Source organism: Triturus cristatus, chromosome 7 (assembly GCF_964204655.1).
Source record: "Triturus cristatus chromosome 7, aTriCri1.1, whole genome shotgun sequence".
Taxonomy (NCBI): domain Eukaryota; kingdom Metazoa; phylum Chordata; class Amphibia; order Caudata; family Salamandridae; genus Triturus; species Triturus cristatus.
The window spans coordinates 1,647,375,865-1,647,398,727 of NC_140590.1; the positions used below are offsets into that span (position 1 = coordinate 1,647,375,865).

Consider the following 22,863-nt stretch of genomic DNA (forward strand, 5'->3'; position numbering starts at 1 on the left):
TCTTACTTTTGGATGTATACAACTGCAGCAGGCATAGGAAGCTGTTTACTCAGTCATATATGGAACACAGGCTAGGGGTCCCATTGCCAGGGCAAGCCATCACAGTTCTGCAGTACTATTAATAATGCCTTTCCGGAGCCAGCGGGTGAGTTCTACTGGGCAATGAAATCCTTGCATCGCAAATCCGCAAAACCCAGGGATTTACCCGGAAGTTAGAAATAAACCGAAGTTGGATGTGTTCCATGCAGACATCCGATCTTTATTCGTCTTTCAAGGGGAATATAAACAAGCATTTGCAATGCAATAGGTCTCACATTTGCGAGGGTTTCAGCTATTGGCATTGTAAATGACAATGCATTTTATTTTTTGTTGGTTGTTTATAAAACGGATAAATTAAAAGCATTGTCATTTATAATGCCAATAGCTTAAACTCCCTAAAATTCTAGACCTGTTGCATTGCAAATGCTTCTTTTATTTACCAATCCAACTAGGACCAGTAAATAAACAGGGGGAGAATCTCATGAGGGTGTGAACACAAAGCCAATGGGGTGGATAGACCAACACAAAGCGCGAGAAGGGCTGGGAGAATCCTACACAGGGAGACAGCTGAAAAAAACATGCACTCTCATGGAGTGCTTAACCAAAAAGTAAGCGATGGAAGGACACAATTAATTAGGCCATGCTCCAGAGGAGGAAAAAACACAAGAAGAGGAAGGAAAGCCCATCCAAGAGAATGAATAAAAGGGAAGAAAATGAGAGTGACAATAAAGCTTGATAATGTTAAGCAAGCCCACTATAAGCTGACAATTGGTCTTTTCACAAGCAGACAGCTTGCGCTGCCCTGTAAGAAAGCCCTATTGTGTATAAAATGATGGTCAGACCATCTCAAAGCAGGGGCGGCTCTTCCGCAATGCCGGAGAAGCGTCATCCCACAGCCCGCTCCAGCAGATGATAAATAAAATGACAACACCATTATTGTCAATTTATTTACCCAATGTTTGGAGACTGAGTAGTCTTGTGAGAAGTGTGGCAACATATTTTTCTGAGGATTGGTTTGAGGTTCTTTTGTGCCATCTATCCTGCATCTGGTCAAGACACTCTTAGTAACCAAGGTAGAGGCAGATGTGGATTCTGGCAAAAATTGGTCTTACATAACTACACCCACCCCAGCACTGGTCTCGGCATGGTTATGTTACCCCAATTTTGGGCAACTGGCACAATTTTATAAGTAAGATGAAGACCACTTAAGGGTCTCCCTACAAATTCCTTTTTTGATTGAAGAAGGGTGCAAAGAATGGTTTTCAACTGGGGTGAAAGCAGGGGTCGGGTGTTGAGGTAGGAGGCAGCATCATCATAGAAGGGTAAGAAGCCATTCTGTTTGGAGGTAGGGGCCAGATGTACAAACATTAGGATGGTGAGTTCCTTAATGTGATTATCGCTGCATCCCAATTAGGGAATCACTTTTCCTAATGTAGGGCACTTTTTATTTTACAATAGTGATACCTAGTGCATCACAAATTGACATTCTTCATCAATATTAACGAGGTAGCTCACAACTTGAGACCTACTAGGAATTTCCGCAATCACAGTGACGGTGGCCTGTTCGGGTCAGTAGATCACCATGTCTGTGATTGCTTTCTAATGAAGCAATTTATTTTTGAAATGGAGCCCGTTTTCCCTTAAAAGACATGGCACTGTATTTAAAAAGTGTCTTCCTTTTTTTAATGTTTGTTTAAAAAGACACATTGGTCCAGTGGATGACTGTTTCCTCTTAAAAAACTTTTTTTTGCATTCACAAAGGGGAAGGGGTCCTAATGAGGCCCCTCCCCATTTGAGAATGGGTTACCTCGACAAGTTTGTAGTTGGTAAAAGACTATGCTTTGCACCCGGAATTCGGTCACCAAACAGTTATATAAACCATTCTGATTTGGTATTTGGAAAGGAACCCCTTCTATATACCGAACTGTTATTTGGTCACAAACACAAATTGTGAGTCGGTGTTACTGAATCACAATTCGACGTTTCTAAACATAGAAAAGCTCTTCCTTGTCATCTGCACAAGACCACGACTCGGAAGCCTTGAATTCCTATTTGAGAAAGGTGGAAGAATGGATGCACTACTATTCACTAAAAAAGAATTGGGAGAAGACAGATGTGTTGGTGCCGGGAAGGATTCTGTCCCTATGGGGCCCCACCATTGCCCAAACATTTTGGGCTCTCTCCCTGATCCAACACATAATGTCAAGAACCTTGAGTTCCTGATCAACGATAAGTTGTCAAGGAAGCCTCAGGTGACAAAGGTAGTAGCCACTTGCCTTGCCATTTTGAAATAGTTGCGGAAGATCATCTAGCTACTGGGGAGAGGAGTTGGTCTAATGGCTAGGGTGGTCGACCTCGAATCTGTGGAACCAGATTCGAGTCTCGACAATGACGCTGAACATCCTGTGATTCTCTGGGCAAATCACTTAATCTTCCCATGCCTAACAAAAATGAATGTGTGTCCTCATGTAACGCAACTGGTGCTATGTAAAGCGCTCTGATACCCGATACTGGGTCAAGTTTACGCTATATAAAACTCCATTGGAAGGTTGCAGTTGGTCCAAAGCTCTGCGGCAAGGATGCTGTATAGGCTTCCGAGGTGGACCTCGATGAAGGGTTTACTACGGGAACTGACTGTCTCCCAATTGAGAATCGGATTCAGTTTAAAACCCTGTGCTATGTGTACAGAGCGAAAGCTGGGGTTGGTCCTCGCTATTTGCAGGATTTTGTTAAACCATATCATGCAGCCCAGTCACTGCAATCTAGGGGCTTATCCCTATGTATAGTCCCGCAACTAAAACTGTCACGCATAGGATGGCGGTGGTTTGCTCACCAAGGGCCCAAGCTATGGAATTTCCTCCCAGAACAGCTGAGGCAATGTTCTTCGCTATCTTTCAGAAGTAGCTGCAAACCTGGCTGTTCTGAGTTGCTTGCTATGACGTTCCCTTGCCTGACGTATAGCACTGGGAAACCCCAAGGTGTAGTTATGCACTTTATAAATGTTAATAATAATATAATGGCTTTTTAGAGGTAATAAACAGCCTGATTCCAAGAATCGGGTCACTTGCTACCTCAAAAAAGCTTTGGACATCAGGCTCTAAGTTTTTTATTTCGTGTTAGGTCCTTAGGTTACAGTAACATCATGCAGGTCCAGTGAGGCCTCCATCCTTCCTCCGACTGTCCCAGTTTCCTAGCTTCCACTCTAGGATGCTACATCAGCCGAGGGTGGTTGATGAGCAAAGGCCTTTGACCAGGACCATTAGAGTGTTGTTAGATTCTTCAAAGATAGTTTTTTCGGTATTGTGTTTATTGAAGTCTGATTCACTTGTGTATAGTTGTTGGTTCTCATATATGTAGTGTTTCAGTTCACCACCAAGGCATTTTTCTATGAGATTAGCTGCACAGATGACACTAGTAATGGCGAGGTAGCTTTGGATCAGGATTCAAGTTTAAAAAAATCAGTTTAATGATGCCCATTTAAGTCAGCAGGAGCAATGCCAAGTGAAGCGTTAATAATTATGAGCCAATGTGACAAGAGGTGGTGTGACAGGGATATTTCGCCTTGTCTGGTGGGGGGATGTGAAAGTGGCATGAGGGGGGCTTTTGGGAAGGTTCAACTTCTATAAAATATATAGATTGCCGACCTATAAACATTCCCAGATTCCATAGCAGGATAACTTCAGTAAACTCGAGAATTGTGAAAAAGATTCAGATTTCAGTACTAGTTTTCATAATCTTGTTGAAGAGGTTTTCAAGGTCAAAACATTGGTTCAAGGACATGACAGGGTTTGTCTGACGAGATGATATTTATTCTTTTGCAAAATCAAATAATTTGTTTAAGCAATTGCTGATGTAGTTCAATAGCTTCCTAAATGTAAATGTAAATGTCAAGGTACTTATAGAGCGCACTGTCACCAGACGGCCACCTTGCGGTGTCGCCTTTGCGGTTTCCTGGCGCTGATACTCATACCGCTGTGGAACCCCTCCTGGCTTTCCCTGTGAAGTGTCCACTCCTGGGCACCCCCAGGGTGAAGCCAGGCATCCTTAGTGCTGTTGGGGCCGGTGTGGAGGCTAAGCAAGCTATTGCCCAGAGTTGCAGCGTGGGGCCCGTGATTAGAATAGGCACCGAGGCGAGAATAGACAGGTCCGAGGAAATTGAGCCCGAGCCCCGCCGAGGCAGGAATCGAACCCTGGTCCCTGGCCAGAACTCTGCTTCAGGGTCTGCCGCTCTAACCATTGAGCCACACTCCTCCACTAGAAGTTAGATTTGGTCTGATATGCATTCTGTTTGTACAAAGTTCTAGTCCTTTTTAGGTCTTGTGCCTAGCGTTGCAGTGCGCAGCACTGCTCGCGAACCCCCTTACCTCTTGTAAGGGGGTTCTGAAAGCTGCTCACACGCTCGTGCGTGTGAGCAGGCTTTCGCCACCCGACATTGGCTTTAGCGTGTTTTCTTTTTCTAAAACAGCACGGGATTGGACAAAGGCGGGTGCATGTCCCGCCTTTGCCCCGCCCATTCCCGTCCATGTCTAGGACGCGCATCAGCGCGCGTCACAGACGACAGGCTCCCTCGCCCCCCCGCTCCTATGTGGTGCCCGCGCACCACTGGTTCAATCTTCCCAGCGCCCGCACACCATTCGCGGGACACTGTTCTTTCATTTATGTTCAGATTGTCTCCCTCTGCCTTGTTTGCCCGCCCCCTCCGCTTCCAAGATCGCTGCTGTTTTATCTCTTTACCCGCAGGTCTCAGCGAGGCTCCCAAGCAGAGGCAGGGGAAACAGCAGTGACAACATGACGTTTCTGGCTCTCCAAATTTAGCCAGACCTAAAGGGAAAGGAGCGCAAGCAGGCAGAAGATGCCCAAGGAGGTGAACTGTGTGCAATGAGAAGTGGGTGCTGCTTGCTTCAGCGCAGCGCTTCCACTCGCAGTTCGTGGGACACTGTTCTTTAATTTATGTTAGGCGTATTTCCTGTGCCTTGATTTCCCACCCCCAACACCCTTCTAAAATCGCTGTTGGGACGCTGTTAGTAGGGTGTAACTATAATTGGCGCAAAAGAGACTTCTTTAGAAATAATATGTATTGATTGACCTACTCTGTAATATACGGCAGGTAAGATTACAGTATTTAATTGCAAGCTGCAGACACGCCTGGATAGTTGGGTCACACCGCAATGCCCAGACCCATTCATGGGAGCATGGCAGTTGCCACCCGATTCCTAGAGGGCGTATGGACTTCCTTCAAAGCCATCAATCACATCATTGGACACAGTTGATGGATGTGACAGCGCGACCTATGAAAGAAATAGCATTAGCATGAGCCGTGCAGGTTAGAGTTGCGTTGCGTGTGTTCAGCTGAGCATGCAAGACGGCAGAGTAGTTTGTGTGCTTGTGCTTCTGTTATTTTAAGAAGTCGTCACTTGAGTGCCCCTCCTCCCCCCAAAGTAGAACTCCACTGAAGTTAATTAGGAGAACTTATCTTGCACCCAGCTTCGTTTGGTTAAGATTGATCAGTTTCCTTGTGTGCAACAAAATGGATTCCTGTTACTCCTAGCTGTAGTTGATAAAGTGGAATATCTGAGTTGGGTGCCTCTGAGTGAGCGTTGTGTGCATGCGAGTGAACATTTTATCGTTTGTGCGTCCTGATTTCTGTGTTGCATGCTAGCCCTGCTTTGTGGCCACAGTTTGCTCGTGTTTACAGTATTTATTCAGGCAGGGGAATGGGCAGGGTTGGATTCGGTGGTTTAAATATTGGCCTGGGCACTCTAAAAACAAGCATATGCAATGCAATAGGTCTTGCATTTGCGAAATTTAAGCTATTGGCATTGTAAATGACAATGCCTTTTATTTATCTGTTTTTAAAATCAACACATAGATAAAAGCTTTGTAATTTACAATGCCAGTAGCTGAAAGTTTCGCAAATGCGAGACCTATTGCATTGCAAATGCTTGTTAAGTAGGACACAAAGGGCCCTGGATTGGGATTTTCTCCATGTGTGCCATTTGAATGGCACATACAGATTTTCGCTTAGTGTTGAGATTTGGGGCGAACCACCTGGATGTTGAATTAATTTTCTTTCTTTTATAATGGTGACATATTTTCTAATGAGGTTTGAGAAGGAGGAGTTGGAGTTGTCTTGGAATGACATGTGTAAGGTAAGTCTTTATTCAACATAGGTGTGTGTATATATCAAGAGACTTTGAATCCTGCCTAAAATATTATTCCTAATAAGCTTCGGCAAGTTCAGAATGTTCTTTAGGTCACTCAGGACATACTTAGTTGAGTGTGTCTTAAAGGTTCAGTCGGTTCTGATCAGAGTCCACATTATAAGCAATATGTAAGGCTCTCAGGGCTGTTTCTGAGAGGAATGAGACATTAGATCTGACCTCCCTCCGTGTTGTGTTGGCTTGTGGCGCCTTGCCTCTTCAGCTACTGATATCTAGCCTAAGGTGACAGGACCAGTTTGCCTCAGTGGGACGAGAGCCTCATCCTGCATTCGATGCCAATATGAAGTCATTCACAGTGCATGTTCTGTCATCCATTTCCATCAGTGGTGCCTGGAGGGATATTTACTTTAAAAGGAATATCACGCCTAAGCTGCCAAAAAGTTCAGGTGAATTCTGACTCATCCATACAGAACTTCATCTCTAAGACTAGTGTCTCCCTGTAAAATGAACTCTGTCCAGAAGCAGATAATTATTTATAGGTTTGAACTAGGCCACCTTCTTTCTCTTTGCTTAAATTAACCCTATTTTTTTCAGGTTTTGTGTAAATACTGATATGGCTATTGATGGGAGTTACCAGCTAAATCTAAATTTTGTGGAGCAGATATCAATCCAGGATTCCCTCAACATATATTTCCAGTGAATGTGACGCACAAACGCCTATTTCCATGGTTAGTCCTCATTCTGAGGGGCAAAGCTCATAGTGGTGTTGCAATAATAGGTCTCTGCAATACTGTAAAAATGTAATTTAGCTAAATATCATTAAATTTGCCACACATGATGTGTTATTTTGCCAAGTTAAGGTTTGTGGTATCATGAATGAAAAGTGTATGCAAGGGCATGCCACGTGTATAAAAGTTAGTCGAGATGTCAACAGGGGTGATAATGTCGCCAACAAAACACTTTATTCTCGAATCCATTTCTCAACCGACAAAAGTCTGCAAAATTTGTGGCTACAACATTTGAGAAAAATTGTCCATTCAGCTACATAACAAAAATTGTATACAGAATTGAGTAATACTGCTTCTTGAAATTACAGCACCCCACAATATCAGTAATACTGGAATATTCCGTATGAAGCATTACCACACCAATGTAACGCAGGACTCCTTATGCTTCACTTAATGAGCAATCTGAATTCACTTTTTGGCACACAGTTAATTGATTACATCTCTCAACTAAAGACTCATGCAGAACTTGATTGTACTCGCCCTTCCTGGGTTACCCGGGCAACTACATGACATCATTCTACATAAACAAATATTGGAACTGCAGGAGGTTTCATCACATTTCTCATAGCTTAGGAGAAAGAGAACAACAGCCTTATCATAGTGTGTAATAATTCATGAGATTACAGGAAAGTTCTGGAGATGATTTGGGAACATATTTATTGTTTAAGCTTTTTAAAGTAGAAATGTTTTTCATAGATTACTGATTCTTTACTGTAAATCCTTACTTCAAAAACATTTAAATGCTAAATTCTTGCAGGTGTGAAAGTATTTGAATGTTTTTTGTGATTAAGTTTTACAGAAATATTGAAAAAGGGGTGGCCATCTCGAAATGTGAATACAGCCCTTTAAAAAAATATATAACATTTGGTGTACCTGAGCTCCTAGTGGCGCAATGCAAGCAGTGGTGAGGGCTCAGTATCAGTGTTTGGAGACCTGTTTGTCCTTCACAGAATGCACACAAGCATTGACAAAGGCAGCGACACACTCCTATGTGAGAGCTATTGGCTTTGACAATGTCTTTTAACAATGTTGTAGAGCAGCATGGCTGCTGTGAAGACTGGGTAAAAGTTATTAAAAAATAGTTCTTCAAACTGTGAAGCGGGATCCCTTGGGATGTGAAACGATGTTGGTGGAGCGAGGGAGCTCCAAGCTGTGACCAAGAGTAGCATTTAGTATGTCCTGGTGAAAGCAGACAAAGATCATGCTGGAATTTTCATGAAAGAAAATATAGTGGCCGTGACCCATTCTGGGATAGGGCTTTAGGGCCACCATTTTTATTTTCTAAAGTCTTACTCCCTTACTTCTTATAAACAATCATGCTATTGAAACACCATTGGTTATTTTAAAAGTTACAACTGAACATAACTGTTCAGTTATTAAATATGTTCAGAGCTGCAAAGTGGCCACATTTCCTGTGAAACATCTTCAGACAATACTGGTATTTCTGCCCACATCACATTGCATTTTGAAGCTTCTAATTTTACATTTAACATTGTAAATATGGGTGAAAAATTCCAGCATGTACACTACTTTTGCTTAAAAAGACAGGAATGGCTCACAGAAGAACTATTGTATGATTCTGGGCCATTTGCCAGCTAGGTATGATACTGTGGCAAAATAAAAAACAAAACTTAATAGCAGTTTTTGTCAAAATGTATTATGCCCCCTTTAAAGTCCCTTACACTTTTTGTTTCTTTTGTTTCTAATATTTTATTTTATTTTACAGATGGGACTGATTGCAGGAAAAGTAAGATATAACTTTGTTTTTGACCATTTGTTTTATTTTTTAACTGAACCCCGCAATCTCACAAAAAATGGTAGGCTTGTTTGTTATGCTTTACTTTGTATATATTTATAGTGATACATTGAAAACAACCACTGTGGACCAAATGTAACGTTCTGAGGTTATAAGGGGAGAGAGTAAAAAAAAGGCAAAAAATGGGGAAACATCTAAAGCAGCTGAATCTTGTTGCTAAAGTCGATTCAGTGGCGGGGATGAAAGCTAAAACACGCTTAGCGCAGGCTAAAGCGCTATCTTCAGCAGCCAGAGCAGAACATACCGTCAACCGCCCTGGCCTTAATTCAAGGTTTGAGAGTTCTAAAGAAGAACCTCCTGAGCCTCTCCTGAAAGGTGGGGCTCTAGTGATGCAGAAGCAAATGGACGGTCCTGCAATTATGGAGAAAAAACAGGTTGCTGAATCCACAGCAGGGCCCAACAAAGATGAGGCAAAAAGCACTAAAGACTTTCCTCTATTTTCTAAAAAATAAATCTCAGGCGGCACCCCTCAAATTTACAGCTCAACCGCCTGTCGGAAGAAGGGACAGAAGACATTCATAATAGCCCCCGACAGATCTCATCTATATCGTCTCTACTACAGACCCCGGCGCTTGGACACGCTCCCTCCTTAGTTGATGTGACAGCACAAGATTCCGGTCAAACTTTGGGGGGGTGAGGCTGCATCCTTAACTTTAGCTCATTCTCCCCCACAGCTGAATACTCAGTTCGTCCAGACATCAGCAGCAGAATCAAGGAAATGCATCTTGGGGCCCAGGAACAGCTACAGGCTCTGCCCCAGTGGTCTAATGGAGATAATATTGAACCTCCAGGCCAGCCCCCGGGGGGTCAAAAGGGGGAAGAGAAAGCACAGCAGGAAATGTCGGAATCTGTGGATTTTTCAACAGAAGGAGCTCTTTCTAAACAGATGGATATTAAGACCATGTTAAATCCTATCTTAGAAGAGATAAGAGAAATGAAGAGATCCCAAGAAAACGAGACAGCCTCTCTCCACCAGCGCCTCGGGAAGATTGAAGAAGCAGTGGCCTGCTTTCCTGTAAGAATTCAAGAAGCAGAGTCAAGGATATCCCAGTTGGAGGACCAAATGAGTTCCATGCTTCTGAAAGTAAACAACGTTACAAAGGATCAGAATATTCTAGAGAACAAACTCGAGGAACTTGAGAACCACTCACGACGTTCGAACTTACGATTAGTAGGGGTTCCCGAGGGGAGTGAGGGACCTCAAACATTACAATGGGTTGAATCATTTATTAAGCACAAGGTTGTGCCCGAACTCACTGGAGATCTTACTATAACAAGGGCACATAGAGTTCCCTCTCACCCCCTTCCAAACTCAAAGATTCCACATACCATCTTGGTCAACTTCGCTGACAACCGTTTTAAATAACGGATCCTGTCTAAAGCAATACAACAGAGACAATTTCCTATTAACAAAGTCTCGAAATGTCGTATATTTTCTGACATGTCATCTGTAGCTGCACGCAGGTACAAAGAGTTTGTTAAACTTCTTTATCTCTTAAAGCTCAAGGCATACAGGCGTCAATAGCCCAACAATCCAAGTTGCGTGTCCTTGTGAGGAGAAAATGTCATATGTTTTTAAATTTAGAAGATGCACAGGGTCTTCTGGAGATCTCCTCTTCAAAATGAAATGACATATAGTATATAATTGAAGTTCTTATATTCGGGGGGTCACCGATGGTGTAGTTCCATGACACACAACAGAGAAGTAGGGGGGGTGAGATGTGGCTAGTGTGGTTGTCCACATTTCCGGAGGGGGGGGGTTGTTGGGTGGGGGGTGGTTTCTGGGAAGGGTATAGCAGTAAAAAGAGCATTAGCAAATGGAGTAAGGAAAGCAGGATTTTGAGATTTTTTTTGTAGTACGAAATATTTTATAAATGACGAGTAAGTGCTGTATCATCTCGGTTAATGTGAATGGAATGCTAAACCAACAATGTATGGAGGGCTTTAAGGTGGTTGGCTTCTTTTGCTCCACAAGTGTTATTTCTTCAAGAAACCCATTTAAAAACCAATTCCCCAAAGCTTTTTCTTCCTAGAGTATTTTCCCATGCTTTTTATGCATATGCTGGGTTGGCCAAAAGAGGTGTAGCTATTTACTTTTGTAGAGGTTGGCCTTGGGAATTTGGTCAAATCCGGAGAGACCCCGTTGGAAGATGGATATGGGTCGAGGTAAAATTAAACGGGAGGAATTACATTTTTTAAACTACTACGACCCAGTAATAGACGATCCCTCAGAACTAGTGAAAGTCAGTGAGTTACTCAGGGGGACACCTGGGCAGATCATTTTAGGAGGGGATTTTAATGTTATTCAAGATTTGAGGAAAGACACCTCTAATAAAAACAAGAAGCAATCAAAACCAAAAACTAAAAAAGTCCTGGAAGCCATAAAACAAGAGTATTATCTGTTAGACCCCTGGTGCCAAATTAACAAGACTAAGAGTAAATATACGGCAACAGCTACGGCTTCTCGTATTTTTTTCTTATATCTCGATAGTTGAACCATATAGATACTGAAATAGGGGCTAATGCATTCTCTGATCACTCCTTTGTAAAATTAGAGCTGGAAATTGAGGAGGGAAGGAGGACAAGATCTAGGTGGCAGATGGATCGCCTCCTCCTTCAGGATCCTCAATGGGTAGCTGATGTAAGAGAATGGATTCTGGAGTATTTTAGGATTAATGAAGGAATGGCAGAATTATTTTCAGTTTGGGGGGTTTAAGGCAGCTTTGCATGGGCAAATGATAGCTTTGTCGGCCGCCCAGTCAAGAAAACGACGTGCCAAAATTGCCAAACCTCAGCAGGCTGTGGATAGTGCCTTGAGTCAGAGAAATACCCCGGTACAGGGGGAGGGGGAAGTAGGGAATCAGCTCGAAAAGGCGAAACAGGCACTCATAGAATTATTTTTAATTGAAGAGATAAATAGCTCTAGGACTTATAAACAACGTGTATACGAGGACAGTCAAATAGTTGGGAAATTGCTAGCCGGGTTAAATAAGACCAAACAGGAAGCAGTTCTAATTCCCGAGATCATAGATCCAAAGACCAGTGACACGATAATGGATAAGGATGGCATAGCCCAAGTCTTCATGGAGCATTATCAACAGCTATACGCCACTAGATATGCGGTTAGATCAGACTTAATTCAGGAATATTTCGAGAGGGTAAATCTCCCCAGTTTGTCTGATTTGCGCGTGGAACAAATCCAACTTAACATATCAGAAGTAGAAATGTTAACAGTTCTGAAATCTATTGCTGGGGTGAAAGCCTGTAGAATCGATGGGCTGCCTATAGAATTTTATAAGACACTTTCTAAGGAATTGATCTCCTTCTTGACAAGGCTGTTCAACAATATTAAGAAGGGGGGCTGTGTCCCCTCAAGTTTTAAAGAATCTATAATCATAAGCTTTGTGAAGAAGGGCAAAAAACACAAAGATGTTAATTCTTATAGACCGATTCGTCTTTTAAACGCCGACTATAAATTCTAATGAAAGATTGGGCCCAACGTTTTACTCCTCTAGCCCAGGAACTGATTCATAGAGACCAGTCAGATTTATCGCTGGAAGGTCAATGTCCTCAAATACCGGGTTGTTAATTCAGGCTCTCGACGTCTTTAAAAATAATGAAACCCCAACGCTCATCATGATGGTGGACGCTGAAAAGGCGTTTGACCTGGTGAACTTGGACGCACTTTTCTTTGGTCTGGGTAAATTTGGTGTCCCTGCCCAGGTCATAGATATTTAGAAGAACCCCTATCAGGGTGCCCAGGCCCAGGTGGTGATAAATGCAAATCAAATAGGGACAGTAAATATCAATCGCGGGACCAGACAAGGGTGCCCGATGTCCCTCTTACTGTTTACCTTCTTTATCGAGCCCCTGGCCGCAAGAATCCGTGACAATTTGGAAATTAGAGCTCCAATGCTGGGTATGGCGAAATTAAAGCTGTTCGCAGATGATAGTGTTTTATATTTAAGTCCTCAGAGCCTGAATCTGGACCGGGTATTAACAGAATTTAGCCAATTTGAATTGATTGGGGGCTACAAAATAAATCAAAATAAAATCGAGATTTTAACTTTAAATACCAACTGTGATTTTCTCCCCTCAAACCTCAAATCCCAGACTTTGAAAGCGGAACTAGTACGGTATCTGGGAATATTCGTCTCTAATCACTATGAGCAGCTATTCAGTTTAAACTATCAAACAATGCAGAATAAAATCAAAGTATTGCTTGACAATTGGTCATTTTTACCTTTAACCTTAATATGCCGTGTAGCCCTCATAAAAATGTCCATACATCTCCTACTAGTATTTCTTTTTATTAATGTACCTTTAAAAATCAATATTTTTAAAGAGCTACAGTCAATGTTTAGGGAATTTCTCTGGAGTAAAAATGCTTCCAGGGTCAAGCTAGCAATACTACAGCTAGAAATTAATCAGGGTGGGTTAGCATTGCAGAAAATTCAAACTTAGTCAGCGATTTTAGACCTTACAGCTCGTTTGCTGGAACCAAATGGATTATTAGACAACTTTTTCTTAGCTATAATGGTACAGGAATCTGGCTTGCAAATGTCGATATTTTTAAAAAATAGCTAAATTGCCGAAGAGGACTAGATATAAGACGTTACAGGATTATGCCTTTAGATTGAAATCCTTTTTTAAACAAGCTGGCTCTTCCCGATGCCACTATTTAAAGTTAGCAGAATGCAAAAGTGTGGGTCTTCAAATCCATTCTAGTCGTCTTAAAAACTGGAAGGACTGTGGCTTAGAAGAACTGGGGCACTTTCTCACGAATAATAAAATAATTACCTGGCAAGAGGCCCAAAATAGTTACGGCAAACACAACAAGCTGGGCTTTTTTGAGTATCTACAGATTGTACATTTTATTAATAGATATAATCTTACATTAAGTGGCGCCCCAACTAAGCAGGTGAGTGTTTTATATCAAGACAAACTAAGTGGGGTGGGCAACTGGTATTCTCAGCTGAGGAAATTCAACGAATCCCCCTTGGTCGAGAAACTCTTAGGAAGAGTAACACGTGAAACTAATTGTACATTGTCTAGCCAGGACTGGCAGTCAATATCCCAGTTAGGCAGTAAGGCACTAAGTGCAGCCAATTTTAAAAGGATGCCCTTTCTGTCTCAGTGGTTGGCATACTATACTGCTAAAACTCTCAGCAAAAGATATCCGGAAGTGGAGAATAGATGTTTCCGATGCCAGGCAGAAGGGGAAGGGGGTTGGCTTCACACATTATTCATGTGTTCAAAACTAGAGTCATTCTGGGTTAAGATCTTCTTGGCTATAAGCCAGGCAATCCAGAAGAGGCTTGATCCAGAGGCCGCGGTAGCCCTCGTCGGCATTTCTAAACTAAGGGGAGACCTGACAAAAGCAGAGCAGACCTTTATTGTGATTTGCTCTCTTGTTGCTCGCTCTTTAATCCTCCAGAATTGGAGGTCTGAAGACGCACTCGCTTATTTAAAGTGGATAAACAAAATGAAACGAACTATGATGTTTGAAGAAGCATATGCCAGGAGGGTAGGCGCTACAAGAAAAATCACTTCTGTTTGGAAGTATTTTACGAATTTTGAAACCATGGTGGGAATAGAAATGTTATAGATTTTGCACTTTAGCACTTTGGTGGTTTAGCACGTTGCACTTTTGGTGTGCTGGATATGCACACATAAAAGGCACTATAGCACTTTTGCCTGTAAAACGTATACATTTGTTAATGGTTGCGATACAGTTTCAAGTAGCGCCCAAAAATTAAGGATGTAGCTGAACCATAGATGTAACATGCCTTTCTCCATCCATTTATGCATGTGATTTTATGCCAAAAAAATAAAATGATAATGTATTGGTCCTTGAACAGTTTAGGGTGATTTTCTCTGGGTACTGTAGAAACTATAGCACTTTAGCATTTTAATAAGTAAGATTTGCTCACTTATAAATGGTTTAAGATGCTGCCAGATTACTGTTACAATATGCTTTTTTCTATGTTCTGGTATTTGATCCATGTTGGTTTATAGGTATAATGAAAACTTCTTTTTTTGAAGTATTAGCTATATCTCCTGTTGACAACTGTTTTTGTTATGCTTATTTTGCTCTGCTCAATAAAAAAAAGAAAACAACCACTGCAAATGACTTTAGTCTATATTTGTTAGAACATGTGACATAAAGACTCACAAAAATGCTTTAGCTTGTTTGCAGTATTTAACAATTTATAATTTTTTTAATAGAAATTGAATTTTATTTAGGGGCATTCGATTAAATAATTTTAGGGTACAGTTTGAAGAAATTGCCTTACATCTAGACTGCTACTGATGCAAGAGTATCAATAACTGTGTCACTGTTTCCTTTGTATGCACTCTCCTCCCTCCCTAAGTTTAATCTCCCATCCTGTGTGTACTCACCTGCACAGGAAGTCGCGCATGCTACAAGCATTAGTCGCTGCCACGCACATACCTGCCATTGGCTTGACGCGGACCTTGTATCCATTCGTGATGCCTTCTGTCTCCTTCCACTTCATCTGCAGCCTGTCCTCTGAGAGCACTGTCAGCTTTAGGCGATTGGTTCCTGTGAAGATAAAAAGAACATCTATGTAAGTTCAAAGCAAAACAAAGGAGACTCGATCAATGGGAGATCCTGACTCCCACACAGCAGCATTATAAGTGATCCTCCAATAAAATATTATTGTGAAATTTCTACTCTATAGCTCTATATTCTACCCCCACTTTTGGTCGACTTAGGATTTTTACTAAATTCAATGTAATTTTATAAAATGATACAGATTGTGACTATGAAACAAGGCTCAGGTCAGTGGTGCTATGATTAGCTAGTACACAGAAATCCATATGGCTAACAAGTTACTTGCTGTAATGTCAATGAAAAAGAGTCTTCTAGAAATTCCAAATTCAGAAAATTGATATTTAGGATAAGGCAGAGAGGAGATCATAGAGAAGAGTCAAGAAATGTGAACAAACCCTCAATATGAAATGCACAGAAAGTTGGAGTTTCCAATTTAAATATATTTGACAGAATTATTTATTTTCTATGTTGGTGTGTGGCAGTTTGGATTGGCCTTTGTTGGTGTGTAGCAATTTGGATTGGTCTATGTTGGTGTGCAGCAGTTTGGATTGGTCTCTGTTGGTGTGTAGCAGTTTATACTGGCCTATGTTGGTGTGTAGTAGTTTGGATTGGCCTATGTTGGTGTGCAGCAGTTTGGATTGGTCTCTGTTGGTGTGTAGCAGTTTGGATTGGTCTCTGTTGGTGTGTAGCAGTTTATACTGGCCTATGTTGGTGTGTAGTAGTTTGGATTGGTCTATGTTGGTGTGTAGTAGTTTGGATTGGTATGGCATAACTTCCCTATAAGGGCGCATGAGAATATTGATTGGTGAAGTCAGTGTTCTATAATGTCTTGTGTACTGGTATTGATCACTTTTTTTGTATGTGTGGTGTGTGAGGATGTTTATTCCATTGAATCTGATATGACTGTGAGAGGGTGTTGATGGGTATCAATCACTCATCGATGTATCGGGAAGTGTTAGCTAACCAGTTCCCAATTTGGCACCATTTGGTCCCCACCTCTTCTTGGTTTCACTGGTTCTTTTAAGTAAAAGAAGTCTGAGGACATGACTTAGCGGTGGAAGGTAATGGGACAGTCACACAAAAATTTATGGATGCCCTGTCGTCCTCTTATCTGTCCCTTGCCTTATTTAGTCTGTCAATCCTTTCTAGTGGACGTGACACTGGCAGGAATGGTATTGGAGCAGGCATTCTATGCAGGGCAGCCCCTCTGACAGCTTTCGTGAGGCAAGCATGCCTTCTGGGTCAGCCATGTCAACCATAGTTGTTTCAGACAGAACAAGCAAAGACGAAGACATTAGGTTTGAGTGATATTTTTTTTTTTTTAAAGTCTGATGAATGAAAAAGACAAAACAAAAAAAAATATTGCTTTCTGTATACACTGCATCTATAAAATATTAATTAAATCTGTGATGACATTTGAGGGCTAAAAATAGTCGCTCATGCATTGCAATAGAAGCACTTTATGGGAGGCCGAATAATACGCCAAAGAGCCGGAGAGAAATACTGGTCTGTGCGGGGTTAAATCTAGAACATTTTTAATACTTGATACCAATAGATCTTCCAAGAGCAGTGCTTTAGGGCCAGACCTGAAAAGTCTAGAAAGGTTACACATGCTTGGGAGGAAAACTCATAGAACATGATGGACTTTATGTTTTTTCCAAAGAAGGACCCCAGCTGTGGTATTCCATCTTTGAAAATCCCAAAGCTAATGACAGGTGTGCCATGTCGCTGTGTGGTACCGAAACTGCTGTGGCGCCTTTCCTTGCTCAGTAGCATAGCTAGTGTGTCATGGGCCCTGAAGCAAAAAAAGAAATGGGCCCCCTGACTGCTGTTTGACTGATAAAATGAAGCACATTTTTGGAGGGCAGCTGGATAACAGATCCAAAGCTCTGCGCCCCTGGGGCAGGGACGTAGCTACGGGGGGTCCGAGCGGGGCCGGGCCAGCTCATATTTCTGTGTGGCCCCCCTAAAAAGTACAAGCTTTGCCTTTGCTTTTCGTTTTCTTGCCACATTATTATTGAAATTTGGGCCTGCTCTTAGAACGCTCTGCATAGTGGATTGCACTGTCAGGCTTTACTAAAGGAGTCGAGGCTGGGCGGGGATTCGTCTGTAGTAAGCCACCCGGCCGCTGCAATACAATGTTGCTGCTGGGCTGGGCTCGGACCAGGGAGTATAAATAAACAGCGAAGTCAGCGCACGTGGCTGACGGCGCGGATCCAGTGTCTGTCTACATGTGTCCCTTTATTGCAGCTGCAGCGTAATTAGGCCCTCCCTGCAGTACGGTCCCCAGAAGTCGGCTAGCACCCCCCCAGCCGCATGCCCCAGGGAGCCTACCCCTTCTTAGACCCCATCACACTGGCGACGAGGGTGGTGCGAGTCCCATAAGTGCGCACCTGTGCACACCAACCCCAACGCAGATCGGCGTTGGTGGGAGGCACGAGGAGTGAGGCGCGGCCCAGCGCTGCTGATGTGCAGTGTTTCCCATCCGGTGGCTGGGAGGGGCAAAGAGTGTGGTAAGGCGAGCGCGCCGCACACGGTGCGGTGATTGGCGCAGCTGACGCTGGAGCCGCGAGTGAGACCGACAGCTGCACGGCCCAGTGGAGGTGCTTGTGCGGCCCGCAGATTGGCACGCATGAGCGAAGACTGAAAGACGCGGCTGGAGCGCTCAGGGAGAGCGTGAAGCACCAGCCTCCTCGGAAGACCAAAAGGAAGAAGGACAAGAGAGGAGCGTGTGGGGAGACAGCTCCTGAACCAGCCTGCAGCAAGTCAGGCCCCTGAATGAGGGTGGAGGGGCTGTGAGGAGTTTTCCTGCATGGTCGATTGCAGAGCAGGCAGAAGTGTCCTCGACGGGAGAGGTGCAGAGGGGAGCCTGTGTCAGCCAGAGACACTAGGTGGAGAGAAGGCGCACAGGGGCAATACAGGCCACGAGGCAACAGAGGCCCTGAGGCGCAGGCCTGGAAGGATGGCAGTGAAGGCCCTCCCGGAGTTCAGCCAGCTGGCGGACCAGACCACAGCGTCTCCCCAGTGGCGAAAGTGGATAGGTCAGCTGGAGAACTACTTTGTGGCCACGAGAGAGACGGATAACGCCATCAAGTGATCAACCATGCTCCTAATGGGGGGAGATGAGCTCTATGACCTGTTCCAAGATCTACCGGACACGGGAGACGGCAACGACTATGAAAAGGCCGTAAGGGCCCTAAACCGGCATTTTGATCCGCAGGTTAATCCAGACTTTGAACACTTCAAGCTTCGCCAGGCCAAACAGAAGGAAGATGAGTCAATTGATATGTTCTTCGCACGTCTGAGGAAGTTGGCGAGTACCTGTTGTGGGATTGACCGCCAATTCGAACAAGAGCACAACTCATAGTAGGGTGCAAGTCGTTAGAGTTGTGGAAGCTGATATTAAGGCAACCAAGGATATCGTTAGACAATATTTTGATCCTGGGAAGATCACACAAGCTGGCGGATGTCCGTGCTGGAGAGATGGAGGTAGCATTGGCCAAAAGATCTGGGACCGCCCAACCATTATACCTGACTCCCATCAAGGAGGAAAGTGTGGACGCCATCAGGAAGACATACACTAGAGGGGCGGGTTCCAACACAAGTACGGAGGGACGACAAAATAAGCCACGATGCAGGAACTGCGGACTAGCACCGCACTCCCAGAGAGGATGCCCAGCACAGGGGCGACAGTGTCTACACTGCAACAAGTACGGACACTTCGCCAAGGTGTGCCAAGGAGCAGCAAGAGTAGGTATGAGTCGGCCCAAAGGTCTGAAATTCCATAGGGGCGCCAAGAGTGTCCAGGAGGTGGAGGAGCTGGACAGTAGGCGTCAGAAGCTAGCAGTAGCCGAAGACAAGGACAACGTATTTGTGGGATCGAACATACGAGGAGCCAACACTACCAGGAGACCTCCGCTGTTGTGTCAGATATGGATCGGAAACAATTGCATGCAGACACTCATTGACACGGGGCCATTGGTAAACATACTGGATGCAGCCCAATACAAGGAACTACGACACTGACCTCAACTGATGCCAACCACAGCCAAAATACTTACCTATGGAGGACATACACCTATTCCCCTCCAAGGGGTCACTGACGTCGAGGTCAAACATCGGGACAGAGCAACATGCATGAGGTTCTATGTTACATGCAACAGTTTGGTCGCTGCTAAGTTGCCACACCGCTGAGGATCTGGGACTCGTAATGTTTGCAAGACACATACATCAGTCGCAAGCGGAGGAAGTGCTGGCAGAGTTTCTTGAGCTCTTCAGAGCGTTGGGATGCCTGAAGGGAGTAGAGGTCCAGCTTCACATCTATGAGACAGTCAAGCCGGTCACTCTCCGACACCGCAGGGTGCCATTTCATCTTCGTTAATTGGTAGAGGCTGAACTGGAGCGTCTGGAGAAGGAGGGGGTGATTGAAAAAGTGTCAGGACCAATGCCTTGGGTGTTACCACTGGTGATAGCGCCAAAACCTAAACAGCCTGGAGCCATCAGGCTGTGTGTGGACATGAGGTTACCCAATAAGGCAATATGCCGAGAAAGGCACATCACTCCAACCATAGATGAAATAGTAACGGACATCAACGGAGCTCAATGGTTCTCCAAGGTGGATTTGAACTCAGGTTACCATCAGCTGGTACTAGCGGAGAAGAGTCGATATATAACAACGTTCTCGACACATGTAGGGCTACGCCGGTTCAAACGCCTGAACTTTGGAGTATCATCTGCAGCCAAGGTATTCCAGGACACAGTGAGGGAAGTGATGTCAGGATTGGTGGGAGTAATCAATGTCAGTGACGACATTCTAATCTTCTCCAAATGACTAGAGGAGCACCATGTCCGCCTCGCTGCGACCCTCCAGAGACTGGTCGAACAGGGTCTGACACTCCACAGGGCTAAATGTGACTTCTATGCCAACGAGGTCGAATTCTTTGGATACAGATTTTCAGCAAAAGGATTACAGGTGGACCCGGCGAAGGTGGAGGCGATCTGAGCGGCGGCCATTCCCCAGACTCAATCGGAGGTCAGAAGCATCTTGGGGATGGCTAACTATTGTGGCCGTTTCATCCCACATCTAGCAACGCTGTCAGAGCCACTCTGGAGGCTGACCAAGAAAGCAGTACCGTGGAAATGGACGGACGAAGAGGCGCAAGCTTTCAACGGCATCAAACGTGCGCTGCTAAAAGGAGCTACGGTAGCTTAGTTCGAAACCGGAACAGCAACAGAATTAATTGTGGACGCTAGCCCCGTGGGGCTGGGAGCGGTACTCCTCCAGAAGAATGGGCACGGTGACTGGGTACCCATCGCGTTTGCCAGCAGAGCGCTCACGGCCATGGAGACAAGGTATACCCAGATTGAGCGGGAAGCATTGGCCATACGATGGGCCTGCCAGCATTTTGACATTTACCTGTGTGGGCATACCTTCACAGTGGTAACGGATCACAAACCACTGGTCCCGCTGTTTACAGGTGCAGCCCTAAATGGACCTCCCCGAATAGAACGCTGGGCTGTCCAGATCCAACATTACCGGTTTTAGGTGGAGTATCGTCCCGGTGCAAACAATCCAGCGGACTACCTGTCAAGGCACCCCCTTGCTCTACACTCCGGAAACAAGGGTGAGGTGGACGAAGGCACAGAATCATTCATACAGCAGATAGTGGAAGAGGCGTGCCCACAATCGTTGTCGCTCGAGGAAATCCTGGAAGCCACTGGACTAGATGGGTGCTTACAAGCGGTAAAGCGGACTCCCCTTGACCACAACTGGAAGTGGATTCTACAAGGAGCCGGTCAATTGACAGAAGAAGAACGAGAGTACTGGGAGAATGTGTGGAGGTGCCGAGAAGAGCTCAGCGAGTCTGGCAATGGCCTAATCCTTAGAGGAGCCCGATTGGTGATTCCAGCAAAGCTCCAGAGAAGAACAGTTGACCTGGCCCACCAGGGAATAGAGAAGACCAAGGCCCGGCTGCAATCCAAAGTGTGGTTTCCAGGTGTACACCGCATGGTAGAAAAAAAGTGCGGGGGTGTCATGCCTGCTTGATAACAGGAGCTGATCCGCCCATAACCCCCATCATCACGGAGGTGCCCAGTCGAGTGCCGTAGGCTCAGGTTAGCCTGGATTTTGGAAGTTTTCCTGACGGAAGACACACTGTGGTGTTTGTTGACAGTCACTCCAAATTTCCAGTGGTAGAGGTAGTCACGTCCACAGTGTTTGACTGCATCCAACTGGTTTCGGAGAAGGTGTTTGCTCTTCTGGGAATGTCTGAGGAGATACGCACAGACAACGGACCGCCTTTTCAAAGGCAAGACTTCAAGGAGTACCTGAGCAGATACAGCATCAGGCATCGTCGTGTGACCCCGCAGTGGCCTCAGGTGAACGGTGATGTGGAAAGATTTATGAGGACTTTCAACAAAGCCATAAGGATTGGAATGGATCAGGGGGAATACCTGGAGAACTGCCTGCACAGATTCCTAAGAGCGTATTGAAATCCCCCCCCTCTGCAACCCCAAGTGGGCCCCTAGTGATCTACTCATGAAGCGAGTGGTGAGAGACAGTATTCCCACAAGTGATCTATGGGTCCCGTGACACTGGAAACGGAGTGTACCCAAGCCCGGCAGCAACGCAACAATGACAGAGCCAGTCGGAAAAGGGTGGTCCGCCCGTCAGCCATACAAGAAGGGGACTACGTGGTGGTGAAAGACCGGCATCCCAGATCCAAGTTTCGCACACCATTTGAAAGGGAGCTATGGAAAGTGGTGCAAGTTAAAGGGTCAATGGTAACAGCGAAAAGAGGTACACAGCAGATTGCATGCATTCGTGGTTCACAAAAACGCGAGAACCTCTGGAGAGAGCGACGGATCCTAAGCCAGAGAAGTGGCCAGAAAGGGAAGAAATCCAGCCAGAAGAAAATGCGGAACATCAAAGCGTCTCAAGCGAAGGAAGAGATCGTGACAGGGGAGACCAGGCGGCAGACACCACTGTGTCTGCGAATCCGAGGGAGGAAACACCTGAGGACTCCCACGGCAGCCAGCATTGCGGACTGCGGGGAAACCCCAAACCCAGCACTCGACTGCGAGATTTCCTGTGCTGAACAAGTAGGCGAAAGGAGATTGTTGAGAAATTAACAGACCGGCCACAAACTGTCACAGATCTTAAGTGTTGTGTTAATGTCTTTGGTATTCTCACTTATTCCGTGGGATAGACGGGATGTAGTGAGCCACCCGGCCACTGCAATACAATGTTGCAGCAGCAATTCGCTCGGACCAGGAAGTATAAATAAATGGTGACGTCAGCGCACATGGCTGACGGCGTGGATCCAGTATCTGTCTACATGTGTCCCTTTATTGCAGCCGCAGCGTAATTAGACCCTCCCCACAGTACGGTCCCCAGAAGTCAGCTAGCACCCCCCCCAGCCGCATGCCCCAGGAAACCTACCCCTTCTAAGACCCCATCACATTGTCCACAAAGAAAGTGGA

General features: G+C 44.7%; 1 protein-coding gene across 2 annotated transcripts in view; it reads right to left on the reverse strand.

The window, feature by feature from the left end:
• Positions 1–22,863, reverse strand: part of COL20A1 (collagen type XX alpha 1 chain) — a 537,383-nt gene that overhangs the window by 421,576 nt on the left and 92,944 nt on the right. For both annotated transcript variants that reach the window (XM_085619699.1, XM_085619698.1), the window contains exon 3: positions 15,259–15,369. In XM_085619699.1, the coding sequence (XP_085475825.1) occupies positions 15,259–15,369 (111 nt within the window). The remainder of the gene's footprint in view (positions 1–15,258; positions 15,370–22,863) is intronic.